The 13434-nt window shown below is 39.3% G+C and overlaps 1 protein-coding gene across 1 annotated transcript in view; it reads right to left on the bottom strand.

Moving 5' to 3' along the window:
• Nucleotides 1-7152: 7152 nt before the first annotated feature.
• Nucleotides 7153-13434, bottom strand: part of SCAF11 (SR-related CTD associated factor 11) — a 57858-nt gene continuing 51576 nt past the window's right edge. The window contains 5 exon segments of the mRNA XM_032493260.1: nucleotides 7153-10371; nucleotides 10638-10757; nucleotides 11116-11334; nucleotides 12359-12424; nucleotides 12426-12709. Of these exon segments, the coding sequence (XP_032349151.1) occupies nucleotides 10225-10371; nucleotides 10638-10757; nucleotides 11116-11334; nucleotides 12359-12424; nucleotides 12426-12709 (836 nt within the window). The 3' untranslated portion in view covers nucleotides 7153-10224.

The raw sequence follows: 13434 nt of genomic DNA, 5'->3' as shown, positions 1-13434 counted from the left end.
ATTTTAAGTAAAAAAAAAAATTGATAATCATATAGCCAAGGCATATTTTTCTTCCAAGCTTGAGACAGGATGTGACTATATACTAATGAGACTCGGTAACAAGCCACACGTGACAGCTTGTCTCATTACTTTATAGTCATGCCATGTATGTTTTTTTAACCATAAAATGACAATAAAAATGATTTTTAAAATGAGAATGTTTTGGATAAGTGACTTCTGTCCTGATCTTAATCCCTGTGACTAAAGCACCAAACGCGCAACCAAGAAGCATGTTGCTCTTTTTCAGAAGCCAGAGCGCAGCCGCGGGAGCCACCACGTGGGGCACCTGGCCCTCGACGCGTGGGTCGCTTTGACCGGGTAGTAATGAAAGAGAAAAGGTAAAACAAGGGCCGTAAGAAAATACTGTGAAGTGTTTTGGGAGTTTAATCACGTGATTGGCTTCATTTGATTGGTGGGCGGGGACGGCAAGTGGGAAGGGCTTGCGGAGAAAGAAAAGTGCCTTTTAATTTGAGGCTGTGAGGGCCTGTAGATACTTGACAGTGATCAGGAAGAGAGGACGTTACAGATGAACTAGTGCAGGGGTTTAACAGCTGGTAAGAGCTCAAAGCCATTAAACAGTCCCCACACACAAAATGCGGAGAAACAGCGCTCAGCAGAACTCCGGGGAGGAGCAAGGGAGTTAGGCGGTGCTGAGCTGAGGATGGCTTGGCCACCAGGTAAAGGCTCCCCGCAGTGTGGTCTGGAAACACGGGCTGAACCGCATTTGGTTGAGAGGGTTCCAGAATCCCTAAGCTCACGAGGAAAGCGTTTAGCCTTTGCTTTACAGAGGATTTATTGACTTGAATTATCAGATATTATGCCTTGTTCACAGGCAAACTGCGAAAGGTAACACTAGCCTAATTTTCAGGTTGACCGTTTCAACAAATTCACGCTTGCAAGGCAGTTGCCTGGGAACAGGCAACTTTCTGAGTTGTGCTTTGGTAAGTGGCATGATATATTAAAATAGTAACAGTGAAAAAAGGGACCTGAAGTCTGCCCCAGTCTAATACAGAAAGCACAAGTGTTTCACACAATAACTTCACTCTCTTGCATATTTGTTGCTCTGTATTTCTGGTTCCAAACAGAAGTATATTTTATGTGATGCATAATTGTTCTTTCAGTGGGATTCCCTGCCCCTCCAAATTCATGGATTTTTTTTCCCCACTGACACTAGATTGAAGGAAAGGAAGGGATGGAGAGTGGTAGATTTGTCTATCAAAAATCTAAACGATGGCTTTGAGTTAATTGCTACCCTTGATTTTTTTTTTTTGTTTTACAAATTTTTATTGTGAAAGGTAATACCACATATAACAAAGTACATGAAATTAAAAAGTAGGGCTTTATTACTGTAATCCCTGTGTAACCAATGCCCAGATCAAGAAGTAGACTTGGTGTCCTCCTCTCCCAGGCTTTTTTTCCCATCCCAATCACAGGGTCGTCTCTCCCCCACATCAGAGACTACTATCCTGACTTAAAAGGCGATGACTCCCTTAAAATTAAAAAAAATTTTTTTATTGAAGTATAGTTGATTTACAATGTTGTAGTTTCAGGTGTACAGTAAAGTGATTGTTATACACACATATATATATTCTTTTTCAGATTCTTTTCCGTTTGAGGTTTCTACAAGATATTGAATACAGTTCCCCGTGCTATACGGTAGGTCTTTGTTGTTTATTTTATATGTAATAAAGTGTATATGTTAATCCCAAACTCCTAATTTATCCTACCCCCAAACAATCCCTTTTCTTTAAAGTTTTTTCAATCACTAAATGCTATGATATAATTTTGTCTAATTTTTAATGCAGAGATATAATAGTGGATCATATTCATTTCTGTCATCTTTCATTCAACTTGATTGTAAGATTCATCTGTATTGTTGCAAGTAGCCAGAATAGCTTCATTTTCATTGCTGAATAGTATTCCAACATTGATGGCATTTGGGTTGTTTCCAGTTTGGGACTATTTCAAATGATGCTATGAAAATTCTTATCCTTAATTCTTAGTGCACCTGGACATGCATTTCTGTTGAGCATTTATTTGGCTGTGGAATTGTATGCAGTCGTCTGGTAAGATACTGCCACAGAGCAATCCACAAGAGTTTGCAAATCTTGGATACAAATACAGACCATTTTTGGTCTATCAAGAGATGCCTCAAAGGAAGCTGAGTTGGGGGCATGGGCAGGAGGATGGCTTGGCAGGTGTGCTGCCTTCACCACAGCCTGGTGAAGACCCAGTCCCACTTGTTTTAGTTGTTTTAAGACTTTGAAGAAGTTCTGCTTGTAAAAAAAAGTTTGTTGGCAAATATGGCTTACGGGAATGACATTGCTCAGGTCAAGAATTCAATTAGTATTAGTTGAATTAAGTAATTAATTGGAGTCTGAAGGATGAACTGAGACTAGCTGGGGTGACCAGGTGGCTGTTAAGAGTGGACTAGATGAGTAAGTATGAGACGGTCCTGGGCGGGGGACGGGGGGCAATGGAAAGAGAAACATGGGCGAGCTGCTTCCGGGCCCAGCTGCCGAGGTGGGTTGAGTGAGGAGGAGTAAGGGTTGGGGCACGTCTGCTGGGCAGACCTCGTGATGAGCCCAGACGCAGGTCTGTGAGGCTGTGGGCAGAGGCTGTGGACTCCGGCCCGTCTGTGAGGTCTGACTCCCACTAACCGGCTGAGTGATCTTGGGTCAGTAACTTGACCTCATCCTCATGTCTTCAGGTGTAAAATGAGGTTCATAACAGGACTACCGTCAGGGTTGTTAGGAAAGTTGGGGGAAGTAAATCTAATATCAGCACAGCGTCCGTCAGAAGCACTCACTGTTGGCCACCGCTGCTGTGACGGGAAATCAAAACTACTTGCTAGAGCTGAGGGGGACATACCATCAGCTTTGAATACAGCGTCAAAGAAAAAGGCTTCTGGAAATGATGGTGAAGCCGTGTTACAGTGATAATTTTAGAAGTGTCTGTAATTCAATTAGGCAAGTGTGTAAATGAAAATCTGCTGAATGAAGCATGCACAGCCTGACCTTCCTGACATGCAGTCCTAGGGCAGGCTGACTGCACCCCGGAGCCGTGTGAGCACCCCAGGAATGCCCCAGATCTCGTCTCTACTTGGCGGGATCTAAACTCCAGAGAACGTGGTAGATTAGAGCTTGAAAATGAGGTGAAGGAGAATTTGAACCTAACAGTGTCATCATATTGAACACAGTGCATCCCTGCATCTAGTAAGGTTTTCTTTACTTTCTCTCAGTAACACAGGTCATGTTCACTAGAGTGGTCCTCGGCATCTTTCACTAGATTTATTCCATGTATTTGGTCTTTCTGGTGCTATTATAAATTTTTTTCAAATTTAATTTTTCAGTTATTAATATGTAGAAATATAGCTGATTTCTCTATGTTGGGCTCTAATCAGGAAATTTTCTAAACTTACTTTTTTTTTTTACAGACTTGTGTGGGAACGTTTTTAAAAAATTATTTTTTATTGAAGTGGAGTTGACTTGCGTTAGTTTCAGGTGTACAACAAGGCAATTCAGTTGCACATTTACATATATACATACACGTATTTTCCATTATGGCTCATCACCAGAAGCTGAATATAGTTTCCTGTGCTAGACAGTAGGTCCTTGTTGCTAATTTCACTTTTTTCTAATAATTGGTTGCTTCTTTAAAGTTTCTGTAAACCTCATCATGTCATCTTTAAAAAAAGAACAGAAAAGGTGGGTACAGACTGGCAAACTCTCAGGTGCTGCTGCTGCTTCTGAGAGCAGGGGCCGAAGCTAACAGTTTCAGACAAGCTGTGATCGAATTAATCATGTTGCCCTAACAGAAGCGCTGTGATCTGCAGGGACCTGAAAAAGTCACACAGTGGTTTGCTTCTTGACTGCACAGTCACCTCCACCTGGGGAGGCTTTAAACTATCCCAACTCAGACTGATTAAATTGGTCTGGGGTGAGCCTGGGTCCTGCCATTTTTCAAGCTCTATCTGCCACCCTAAATATGCAGCTGGCTTGCAAACCATTGGACAAGTAAGTTGTATTTCCATTATTATCCAAGAGGAGATGGTGGGAAAACCAGTTCGGATCATAAGGGCAGAAGTTCTCCAAGTAAATAGGAAAGTTCGACATTCATATTTATTGTCTCACTCAAGGTAGGGAGGTAGTTGCCCCTTTTAGGGGCCACTCTGGCTCAGAGAAGAAACATGATCAAGGTCACAAAGTTGGGCCTAGTTTGTAAGCTTTAAAGCCAAGACCCCTGCTCTCCACCACAGTGAGTTACTTTCGCTAGTGCTCCAGGATCTGGGGGCAGTATGCTCAAGCTAGCCATGGTTTCAGAGGTCCACTTGCCTATGACTAACGGTGTCTCAGCCTGTAAAGCCAGCGGATGTTACTTACAGACTGGCACCCATCAGCCCCCAGAGGGGGCTGCGCTCCTCCCTGCGGAGCCTTCAAGAATCTGTCACAGCCAGGTTCTCACGCTGAGACCGTAGGCGGGTTCAAGTGGGAAGCTGGCAGCTCGCAAGCCCAGAGCAAAGTCTCCAGCGCCTTCCCCGACCCTCTCTCCCCAAGCAGTTTCTTAAAAATGTCTTTTTTTTCTGATCATATAGCTCTTGGTCAAGTAGGGAACTTGGAAGTCAAAGAATAGCACAAAGAAAAAGAAAAATCCTCTGCTCCTCAGAAAAAGCATATTTTTAAAAATATTCTTTGCTTTTTTTAAAAAATGAAGTTGAAATATTATCTTGCCCTCTTTTTCTCCATTTAATGTTCTGTTTTTTCCCCTGAAAACATTTGAAAGAACTGCAAACTATCTTCACATGACTGAAGTATTTACCAGCCTCCTCCAACTTGCCACTATTAGATACCAGGAAGGACCACGTGGGCCAGTGTATTTATGTGATTATGGGGAGTATGTGGCCCTTTTAAGGGTCTTTATACTGACTTTCAAACTGCCGTTGAGAAAATCTGTACAGATGCCTTCCCTCTAGTACTAGGGTTGAGCTGTACTCTTGCCAGAATTAAAACATGTTTTCAGTTTGATAAAAGAAATTCATAACATTGTTTAACTGTAAGGTTGAACCCTTATAGTGTTTAATGTTTATTAACTACTTTTATTGAGCCATTGAAAGACTCTGAGAAATCTTTTAAATGCATATTTCATCAATGCCAAACACCTCCTGCTTAAGAGCTTTCAAAAGCTTTTTTTTTTTTTTTTGGTACTAGTGCCTTAAATACCCTCCTCTAATCTTCATTCAGACATTCTAGGCTTACAGTTGCCATGTTCTCTGGCTACAGACCTCTTTGCATTCCCCCTGCCAGATCCGCCTTTCTCTGCCTAGTTCTTGCTCACCTTTTGGCTCTCGGTTTAGAGGTCCCTCTCCCGGGGACCATCTCAGGTCCCACGGCAGCTTCCCGGAGCCCCGGCCGCCCTCCGCCGCTCCCAGCAGCGATGCGCGCGCACAGCCCGCCCCGCCCCCACGCTCCCGGCGGCGCCAGCCGCTCGGTCCTGCTCCCGCGCCCCTAGTCGGCACACACGCCGGCGGCGCTGCGTGGTGAGTGGACGGTGGGGACCGTGCCCACGGCCGCGCTGTTGGAAGGTCAGTCTGTGCCGTCTCAGATGAGCTGGTGGGTACAGGCCGTTACAAGAGGTCAGATGGCAACAGCGCTGGGAACTAACGAAGTTGGATTTTATTGCAAAGGAAGACTTGATGGAGGGGAAACAGCACCTGCTTGAGAAAATGGAGATGCGACAAGAACAGCAAAGGAGTCATGAGAGATGGTTAAAGAAAGGTTCAGTACCTCCCAGTGGGATATATGGGGCGCCAGCAGAGAGGCACCAAGAGGAGGCCTCGTTTAGACACAGGACAGACACCGCAGCCCAGGCAGCTGTGTCCTCTTCTGTGCTCCCGCCACGCTCCTCCCTCTACTTCAGCATCACTCCCACGTGGGACATGTGGGGGCACATCAGCGAGTACACATCACCCCAAGTCAAGCTCGGACGCTGGCAGGACCGATCCTCGGTGCGAGCCCCGCCTGTCTCTCCGTAGCCGTGTAACTAGGTAAACAGTTCATGCTTTATGCGTCTCAGTTTCCTCATCAGTAGAACAAAGATTAGAACTAATTAGAATTAGTTTCATAGATCAAATAAGGTAACACATGTCTGACAGAGTGCCTGGCATGTAGTACAAACTTAATATACTATTACATTATTTTAGAAAGCTGTGGTACGATTAAACCTGGGAATATGTGAAGAATCCAGAACTCCTGACACATAGTAAGTGTGCAGTTTGATGAAATCAATGTTCATTAAGATCCTAAAAACAAGAACAATCTTAGATTCTCAGTCACGACATTAAAGGTGGAACTAAAGGTAACCTGTAAGCTCAGGCACCGTGGAGGGACTGTAAGTCAGTACATTCCTCTCAGAGAGCAATTTGGCAACATCTGTCCAAAATAAAAATGTCTATTTCCTGAAATTCAGTGTAACCTTGGATACACAAAGATTCAGAGATAAGTCACACAGGGTGTTCATAAAAACAGTTTCTGATAGCCATAACTTGCACATAACTTACATGTCCATCAACAGAGGAAAACGATGTAGCCCTTATAAAATAGAGTATGTGTTCAGTTTATTAAGGGGACTAGAGATGCAGAACACGTTACAGAATGTAATTCACGTGCTGGGGGAAAAGCTCTGTGAAACCTGCTATTTTCCCAGAGACTTAAAAAGCTTTCTTGTAAGTGCACTGAAGAGTTTGGGAAAAACAAACAGAACTTTCTGATGGTTCTCTCTGCATACAAAAATCATCTTAGGAAAGTAAGTTTTACACTAAGTATAATTGAATTTTTAAAAATTATACTTCAGGTATGTATATAATCACATCTTAAAAAATTTTACTGGGAAGTAAAAACTAATTAAGATATTCTACTTCTAGGAAACAATCCCCAGGAAATAATCTGAAGATGGGCACAATTTATGTATAAAGATGCTTACATCAGTCATTTACCACAATTTACATATTACTAATTTCCTATTTATATTAGCAAAAACAACTTAATATCCAACATTAGAGGACTGTTTCGGGTAATGGCGTATCTGTGTAATAAAGTATTATATAGCTATTAAAGGTCATGCTGCCAAATAATTTTATTAAAATGGAAACATCTCCATACATCATTAAGTGAAAAGTTACAAGTTATGTGCAGTGTTCAGTGTTAAGTTACCTTTACATGATAGGATTACAGGTGATTTTTCTCCTTTTGTTTTTCTTCCCTCTTACACATTTTTAAATTTACTAAGTTTTTCTAATTTCCTCAATGATTATGTAATTATGAAAAAACACCATTAAAATACATGCTTATAGCCAGCTCTAAGCTTGCCTTACAATGTGCACATTGATGTAACTACGCTAGTAGCTACTTTGGTACAAATCCAAGACACACTGCAACACATGTTTAAAAAGAGTTGTGAGGTAAAAGTCACCATTTCCCAGGAATCTTAATAATAAAATGTTAAAGACACTGCTTCACTTATCAAAAGAATTTATTAGAAAATAGTACAGATGACATATCTGTTTAAGAGTATGGTTTCAGTAGACAGCACTCCGTCCTCATACCACAAACAACGTCTCGTGGACCACGGGGCAACCACTGTTCCTCTGAAGCTCCATCTTTTAGATGGAACATTCAAGCAGTACACACTGTGGCCATTTGAAGGAAGATAATGGGAAAAATGTGGTAATTACCAGGAAGAAAAAATCACTACAGTCTTGGAATGTTAAAATAACAAGTAACTAATTTTAGTCTCAAAATTCTAGGCATCACTATAGCCTAAAACATCAGTCAATGTGACTAGTAAGTTAAAGGGATCAAGGTTTCAAAGATCAAGTTAATACTGAATCTTCATAAATAATAAATCTGTAATCCCACAAAATGTTCTTATGTCTGTGCACATGCAAAAATTAATGTAAATTTCTGAAAAAAGCAAGAATGGGGAATATTAAAAAGCAATGTTATTTTTTTTAACATAAAGCATGCACTTTCTAATATTCTTAAATACTTCAAAGTGTTATAAGTTTGATTCTAGTCCAGTAACATTCTTTATTAGCTGTTTCAAATGCAGTCGGTCTAACCAGTACCCCAATCAGATATGGAGTACACACCTGTTATTGAAAAAAGGTGGAATTAATGCATGAGATTGCTACCAAAGATGTGAGACTTTTAACTCCTGACCACGCCACCCAGTTTTTCTTCAAAACTTTAAAATACGTTTGCACAAGCTAAATGTATAAAGCATATTTTAAACTGTCACCCAACTCCCAAATGTCACTGAAAGAAAATGTACAAAAATCATGTATTGTGTGATTAGTCAACTTGGGCAATTTGCTACAAAATTTTCCAAGTGTGAATCAGCTTTAACTCAAAATCGACTCAAAGTTCACACAACTGTTTCTAGAGTTTCAAACTGAAACAAATGAGGAGGGGTGTGCTGATATTAAAACACTGTCTTAATATTTTATTAGAAGAAATATACTTCCAAAATTCTTTCCCCATCATAATCTAAACACAAACTTTAATTAAAAATATATATAAATCAGTAGAATACCATATTACAAATGCCCAGAAATGCAGAATAAAGATCAAAAACTGCCTGGAAATATTTCTAACACTTTTTGGGATTACACTCATAATCTAATAAAGATTATGAATTAGCACAATCATTATTGGGGCCAACACTTCAAAATTCGCCTATCAAAGCTAGCACCAGGAAAGTAGTATACACATAAAATTGAGAAACAGAGCATCTTCCCTTCGTAAAAGCACAGTCCTACAGAACACTGCTCTCCCTACTTCGCTAGTATAGGGTCAGTCCGCCTCACCGAGGCATATATCTATCTTTGAGCCATTAACATCTTACCGGAATAGCTTTACCAGTTATTTGGTATCTACTGAAATCTGTTACCGGAATGAAACACAATTTATCATGGAGATAACTCATTTTTCTTCCAAGATACCAATTAAAATACTGAGGCTATAACATTTTAAACTTACCTTCAATAAAAACTAACATATTCTAGTACTTAAAAAAAACCACCAAACCACTCGTCCCTGAAAGCCTAACCATTCCATTGTTTAATTCCTCTCCTTCCCCAAAACGCAGGTATTTAATGTCTACAATTTTGCAACATGGTTAATGGCCACCACATGGCCACCAAATTAACACTATTCATTGTAAAGCATTTGGAGATGTCTCAAGTGCGAAAAGAATTTCATCCGTGACTGGACAGGTGAGCAACAACCTGGAAGCCACTGAAGCAGATGTCGTAATTCTACCTTAGTCCCAAGGAAGGGAGGATCGCTACTTAACAGCAATTCTCCGCCTGGCACAAATAATTTACCATCTCTGATGTGCGGAAGGTATTATGGAAGAACATAATTTTTACAAAATCAACACCTTTTCCAAACAGGTTTTCTAAATTCAACAGAGCTTAGACTGCCAACGTTGTAAATCTAGCAAATCAAATTGCTTCATCTCAACTGGGGGAAAAAAAGGCACAAAAGAAAAACAAGCAGCATAACCTTTATTTGGTGATACAATAGGTGAACAGTGTTCTGAAGTTCTGAACACTGAATTTTACCCATGTGATAATTTATTTTCTATCTAAGCAATTTATTCAGAGGTGTGCTTTAAAAATACATATTAGGAACCCTGCAATTGGTATGTTCTGTATTAGAAATATCTTTCATGGTAATAATTATTTATCTTTCTATAGAGAAAAAATCATAAAGATCACTTTATTTTTAGCCTGACAGAATAAATGTATTATACACATCTCTTCCAAAGCCAGTGAGTGCACCAGAAGTTCCTGATCCATGCACTTCACTGCTCAGTCAGAACGCTGTACATCTTCCAGCATCCACAACGTAACACAGTCCAGGTAAAAACACACATTCCTCTCACCTCTCTACTTCCCCTTGAATTTGCTTTTATTTTGCAGGAGGGTGGAGGGGAGAGGAAAAGATATAGAAGTTGCGGTGCAGAACTGTATTTATTTAGAACAAAACATTATATCCTACATTAAAAAAAATAATTTTATCAAAACCAGATTTCAATCACAGTTACGTATGATCTTCAGTTGCAGGTCCATGTTGAATTGCACTTGGCAGGTGTCCTGACAGTGTCCTCTGAGTGCTCCCCACTTCAGCCCAGGTTCTTATCTGTGGACACAGGTTCTTCCAGAGTCTTCTTCTGGCTTCCTTTCCGTGAATACTTGTATTTATCTACATAGGCTTTAACCAGATTGGCCACTTTAGTAGAATTTACTTCTCCACTCTTACTATGACAGACCTATAAAAAAAAAAAGGAGGGTTTTTTTTTTTTCATATGTAAAGGGATTAAAGCAAGTAGAAAGCTTTGTAAAAAACAAACCCCAAAGAGATAACCAGACGTTTTTACAAGTTTCATATCGCATATGAACTTATTCAAAAGGTAAAAACCCAGACAAGAATTAGTAGAAGCTACCTCCATTTTATTTAGACTTAATTAAGCATTCCTTTATTAAAAGGGATGGTTCAGAATAATACGTACATAACTCCACTAAAGCTGGGACTTACTTTATCTACTGCTTTCCGTACAATCTCTTTATACTCCTCCTTGGTGATATCTTTATTTTGATAAAATGGCTTAATGGCCAGTTTTACCTCCTGTGCTGCCTTTTCTTGAATTTGCAATTTCTGATAAGAGGAAAATGATAATTATTATTTGCCCAATCACATACTTAAAAAAAAATTTCTTTAAAAATATAAAACTGAAAACATTGCACATTTACATTATTGTAAGAAATCATTAAAAATGTTAGTGTCATAAATACAAAATAGTTCTTTACTAATACATATCAAACATTTATAAAAATAATTATGAAATATTACCAGTAACTCCATGGGCACCAACATATTTAGACAGAATCCTTTAAATAATATTGGAATTTAAGACTACCAACAATAAATTCCCTTCACCACTTACACATAGAAAGTTATTTTTCATCTTTATCATATACAGAATTATGTAGGTTGCTCTCAACTTTGAACTTGCCTTGTCTGTCTTCGAGCTATCTGCGCTGGCTTCCACTGTAACACTTACTTTGCTTTCTGCCAATTTTACAGCAGCATTAGAAGCTTTGCTGTGACTTGATGACGAAGTATTACCAGAACTTGGTCCCTGAACTGTTCCCGCATTTCCGGGGGCTGCTGTCGGAGCAGGCAAGACTGGTGTACTCATGTTATTACTTACATGAGGAGCACTAGGAATACCCTGTTTTAGAGAGTTATCATGAATTAATGAATTACTTGCACTCAATAGAAGTCTTTTAGTCACCTATTAGAAATAACATTAAAAAGAAAAAATCAAAGCAATTCAATAAGAGAAATGCATATTTCAGGTCATTTATGTCTAAAGGACTCTGAAGAAAAATGAGTAACATTCTTAACCAGAGCCTCATTTAAATATATCATTGATGACTTTTAAATTATATATGTATTGTAATGTTCTGATAGTAATACTAAAAACAACAGGAAGAAGAGCAATATTTAAATAGTGGTATCTTCCTACAAGACTCTTGAAAGTAAGTGCCCCACTTTAAAGATGGAGGAAAATAAGACAGCGAAGTGAAATGGCTTGCAGTGTGCTGATTTCAAAAAAAGATGTAAGCTCCCCAGTTCCCCTGCTGTTCCAACTATATCTTGCTGCCAGGATTCCTACAATTTCTGAGATGTAGACATGAAACTATCAGCAAACACAATGTTCACAAATATTAATCAGATTTTCTGTATGCCTCAGAGGCACTTCTTCCTTTTTAGCATGGCAAGTTGGTAAAAACGAAGCACAGACAGTAACGGGTAATGACCAGCTTTATCTGGTGTTTGTCCGAGCAGCACAATACAAGCTTTATCACAGTATTTAATCATAAGTTCCCACCCCCTAAAAAGTCTAAAAATCTGGGAAAATTTTTTAAAGCATCCACCACTCAATTCTAGTTTGGCTCATAATTTTGGTCTTCTTGATCCAACCAGAAAAAAACAAAAATAACAACAAAAAAACTGGATATCTGTTAATAGCAATATATGTAGCTTAGATTTGATAACATGCATTCAGCTCATTTTCTTATTTGGGGGTGGGAGGTTTGGGGAAGGACACTGAAAGAGGGGTTATGAAGCAAACCTAATCAAATAAGCCATTGTGTATAAATGCCAGGAAGCCCTTTCTAGAACATCTGTCCTGAACAGCTAAAGGTTTTACAACAGCTATGTTGGTGAAACTTGAGTTGCTAAAAACATACCTGCAGCTGCTTTCCATCTGGCTGTGAAGCAATGTAGCCGACTTGCTGGGATGGTGGGGGAGGGGGGTGGCGGTGGTGGTAGTCCCTGAGATACACTGGTAGGAGCAGCTACCTGCATGAGAGGCACTCCCGTGTGCAGATGCAAGGGTAGCTGAGGGTGAATGCTGAATGGACTGCGCTGGATGTTCATCAGAGGGGCATGAACACCCACTGGATATGGGAAGATATTCATAGGCTGGTGTTGTTGTGCATTCATCTGTTGCTGCATTACATTCATTTGTGGTTGCATCATATTTATAGGTAGCTGAGAACCATCACCTTGTTGGTTTGTTTGGTCTTTTAGGTTAGAATCTATCAAAAGAAAAAAAGGCTTATGAAAAAAATCATGTTACAAACTTCTTTGGACAGAGAAGCAAAGAACCACTGATGATAGTAAATTGAATAGCAATTAACAGACTCAGAACACCCAAGCCAATATCCAATTACTCAGTTTACTTCTTTCATTCCTAAATAATGTGGGCTAATTTTCGAACTAAAAGAAAACATTCAACTAAAATTATTTTTAAGAGTAACTTCGGATTATAACATCGTTAAACATTAGCAAAGAATCAATAGCTCGAGAAACTTACTAGGAAAAGAAATAATCCTATAAAATTTAATTAGATTACTAAATTAGAAGGTTAATCACTTTAAAAATCTTCAACAGCTTTTTTCTTGCAAAGTTCTTGAGTCAAGGAAAGAAAATCTTTTTTAGCAAAGTGACTTATTTATAGGAGAACAATGATCAAAAAAAATTCAAGTGTACACATCTGAAATAAATGAAGTAGAATTTAAGTCCTGCACAGGTGTATCCCAGATTCTTCTACTGGAGCAAACTGTATTTAAAATACTTAGGTCTTTGGCAAGGTTTGGGGCAGAGGTGGGGTGAAAAAGAGAAAGTTTATTTACATAACACAACATGACTTGTAAATAACTGGTGTTCAGTTTAACATGAAACTATAAATAGGGATCATTTCAATTCATACAAATAGGGTAGTCAATTTATAATCTCTCTTCTAATAAAACAGTGTTGATAA

This window comes from Camelus ferus, chromosome 12, assembly GCF_009834535.1.
Source record: "Camelus ferus isolate YT-003-E chromosome 12, BCGSAC_Cfer_1.0, whole genome shotgun sequence".
Classification (NCBI taxonomy): domain Eukaryota; kingdom Metazoa; phylum Chordata; class Mammalia; order Artiodactyla; family Camelidae; genus Camelus; species Camelus ferus.
This window is presented reverse-complemented; position numbering and strand designations above follow the sequence as displayed.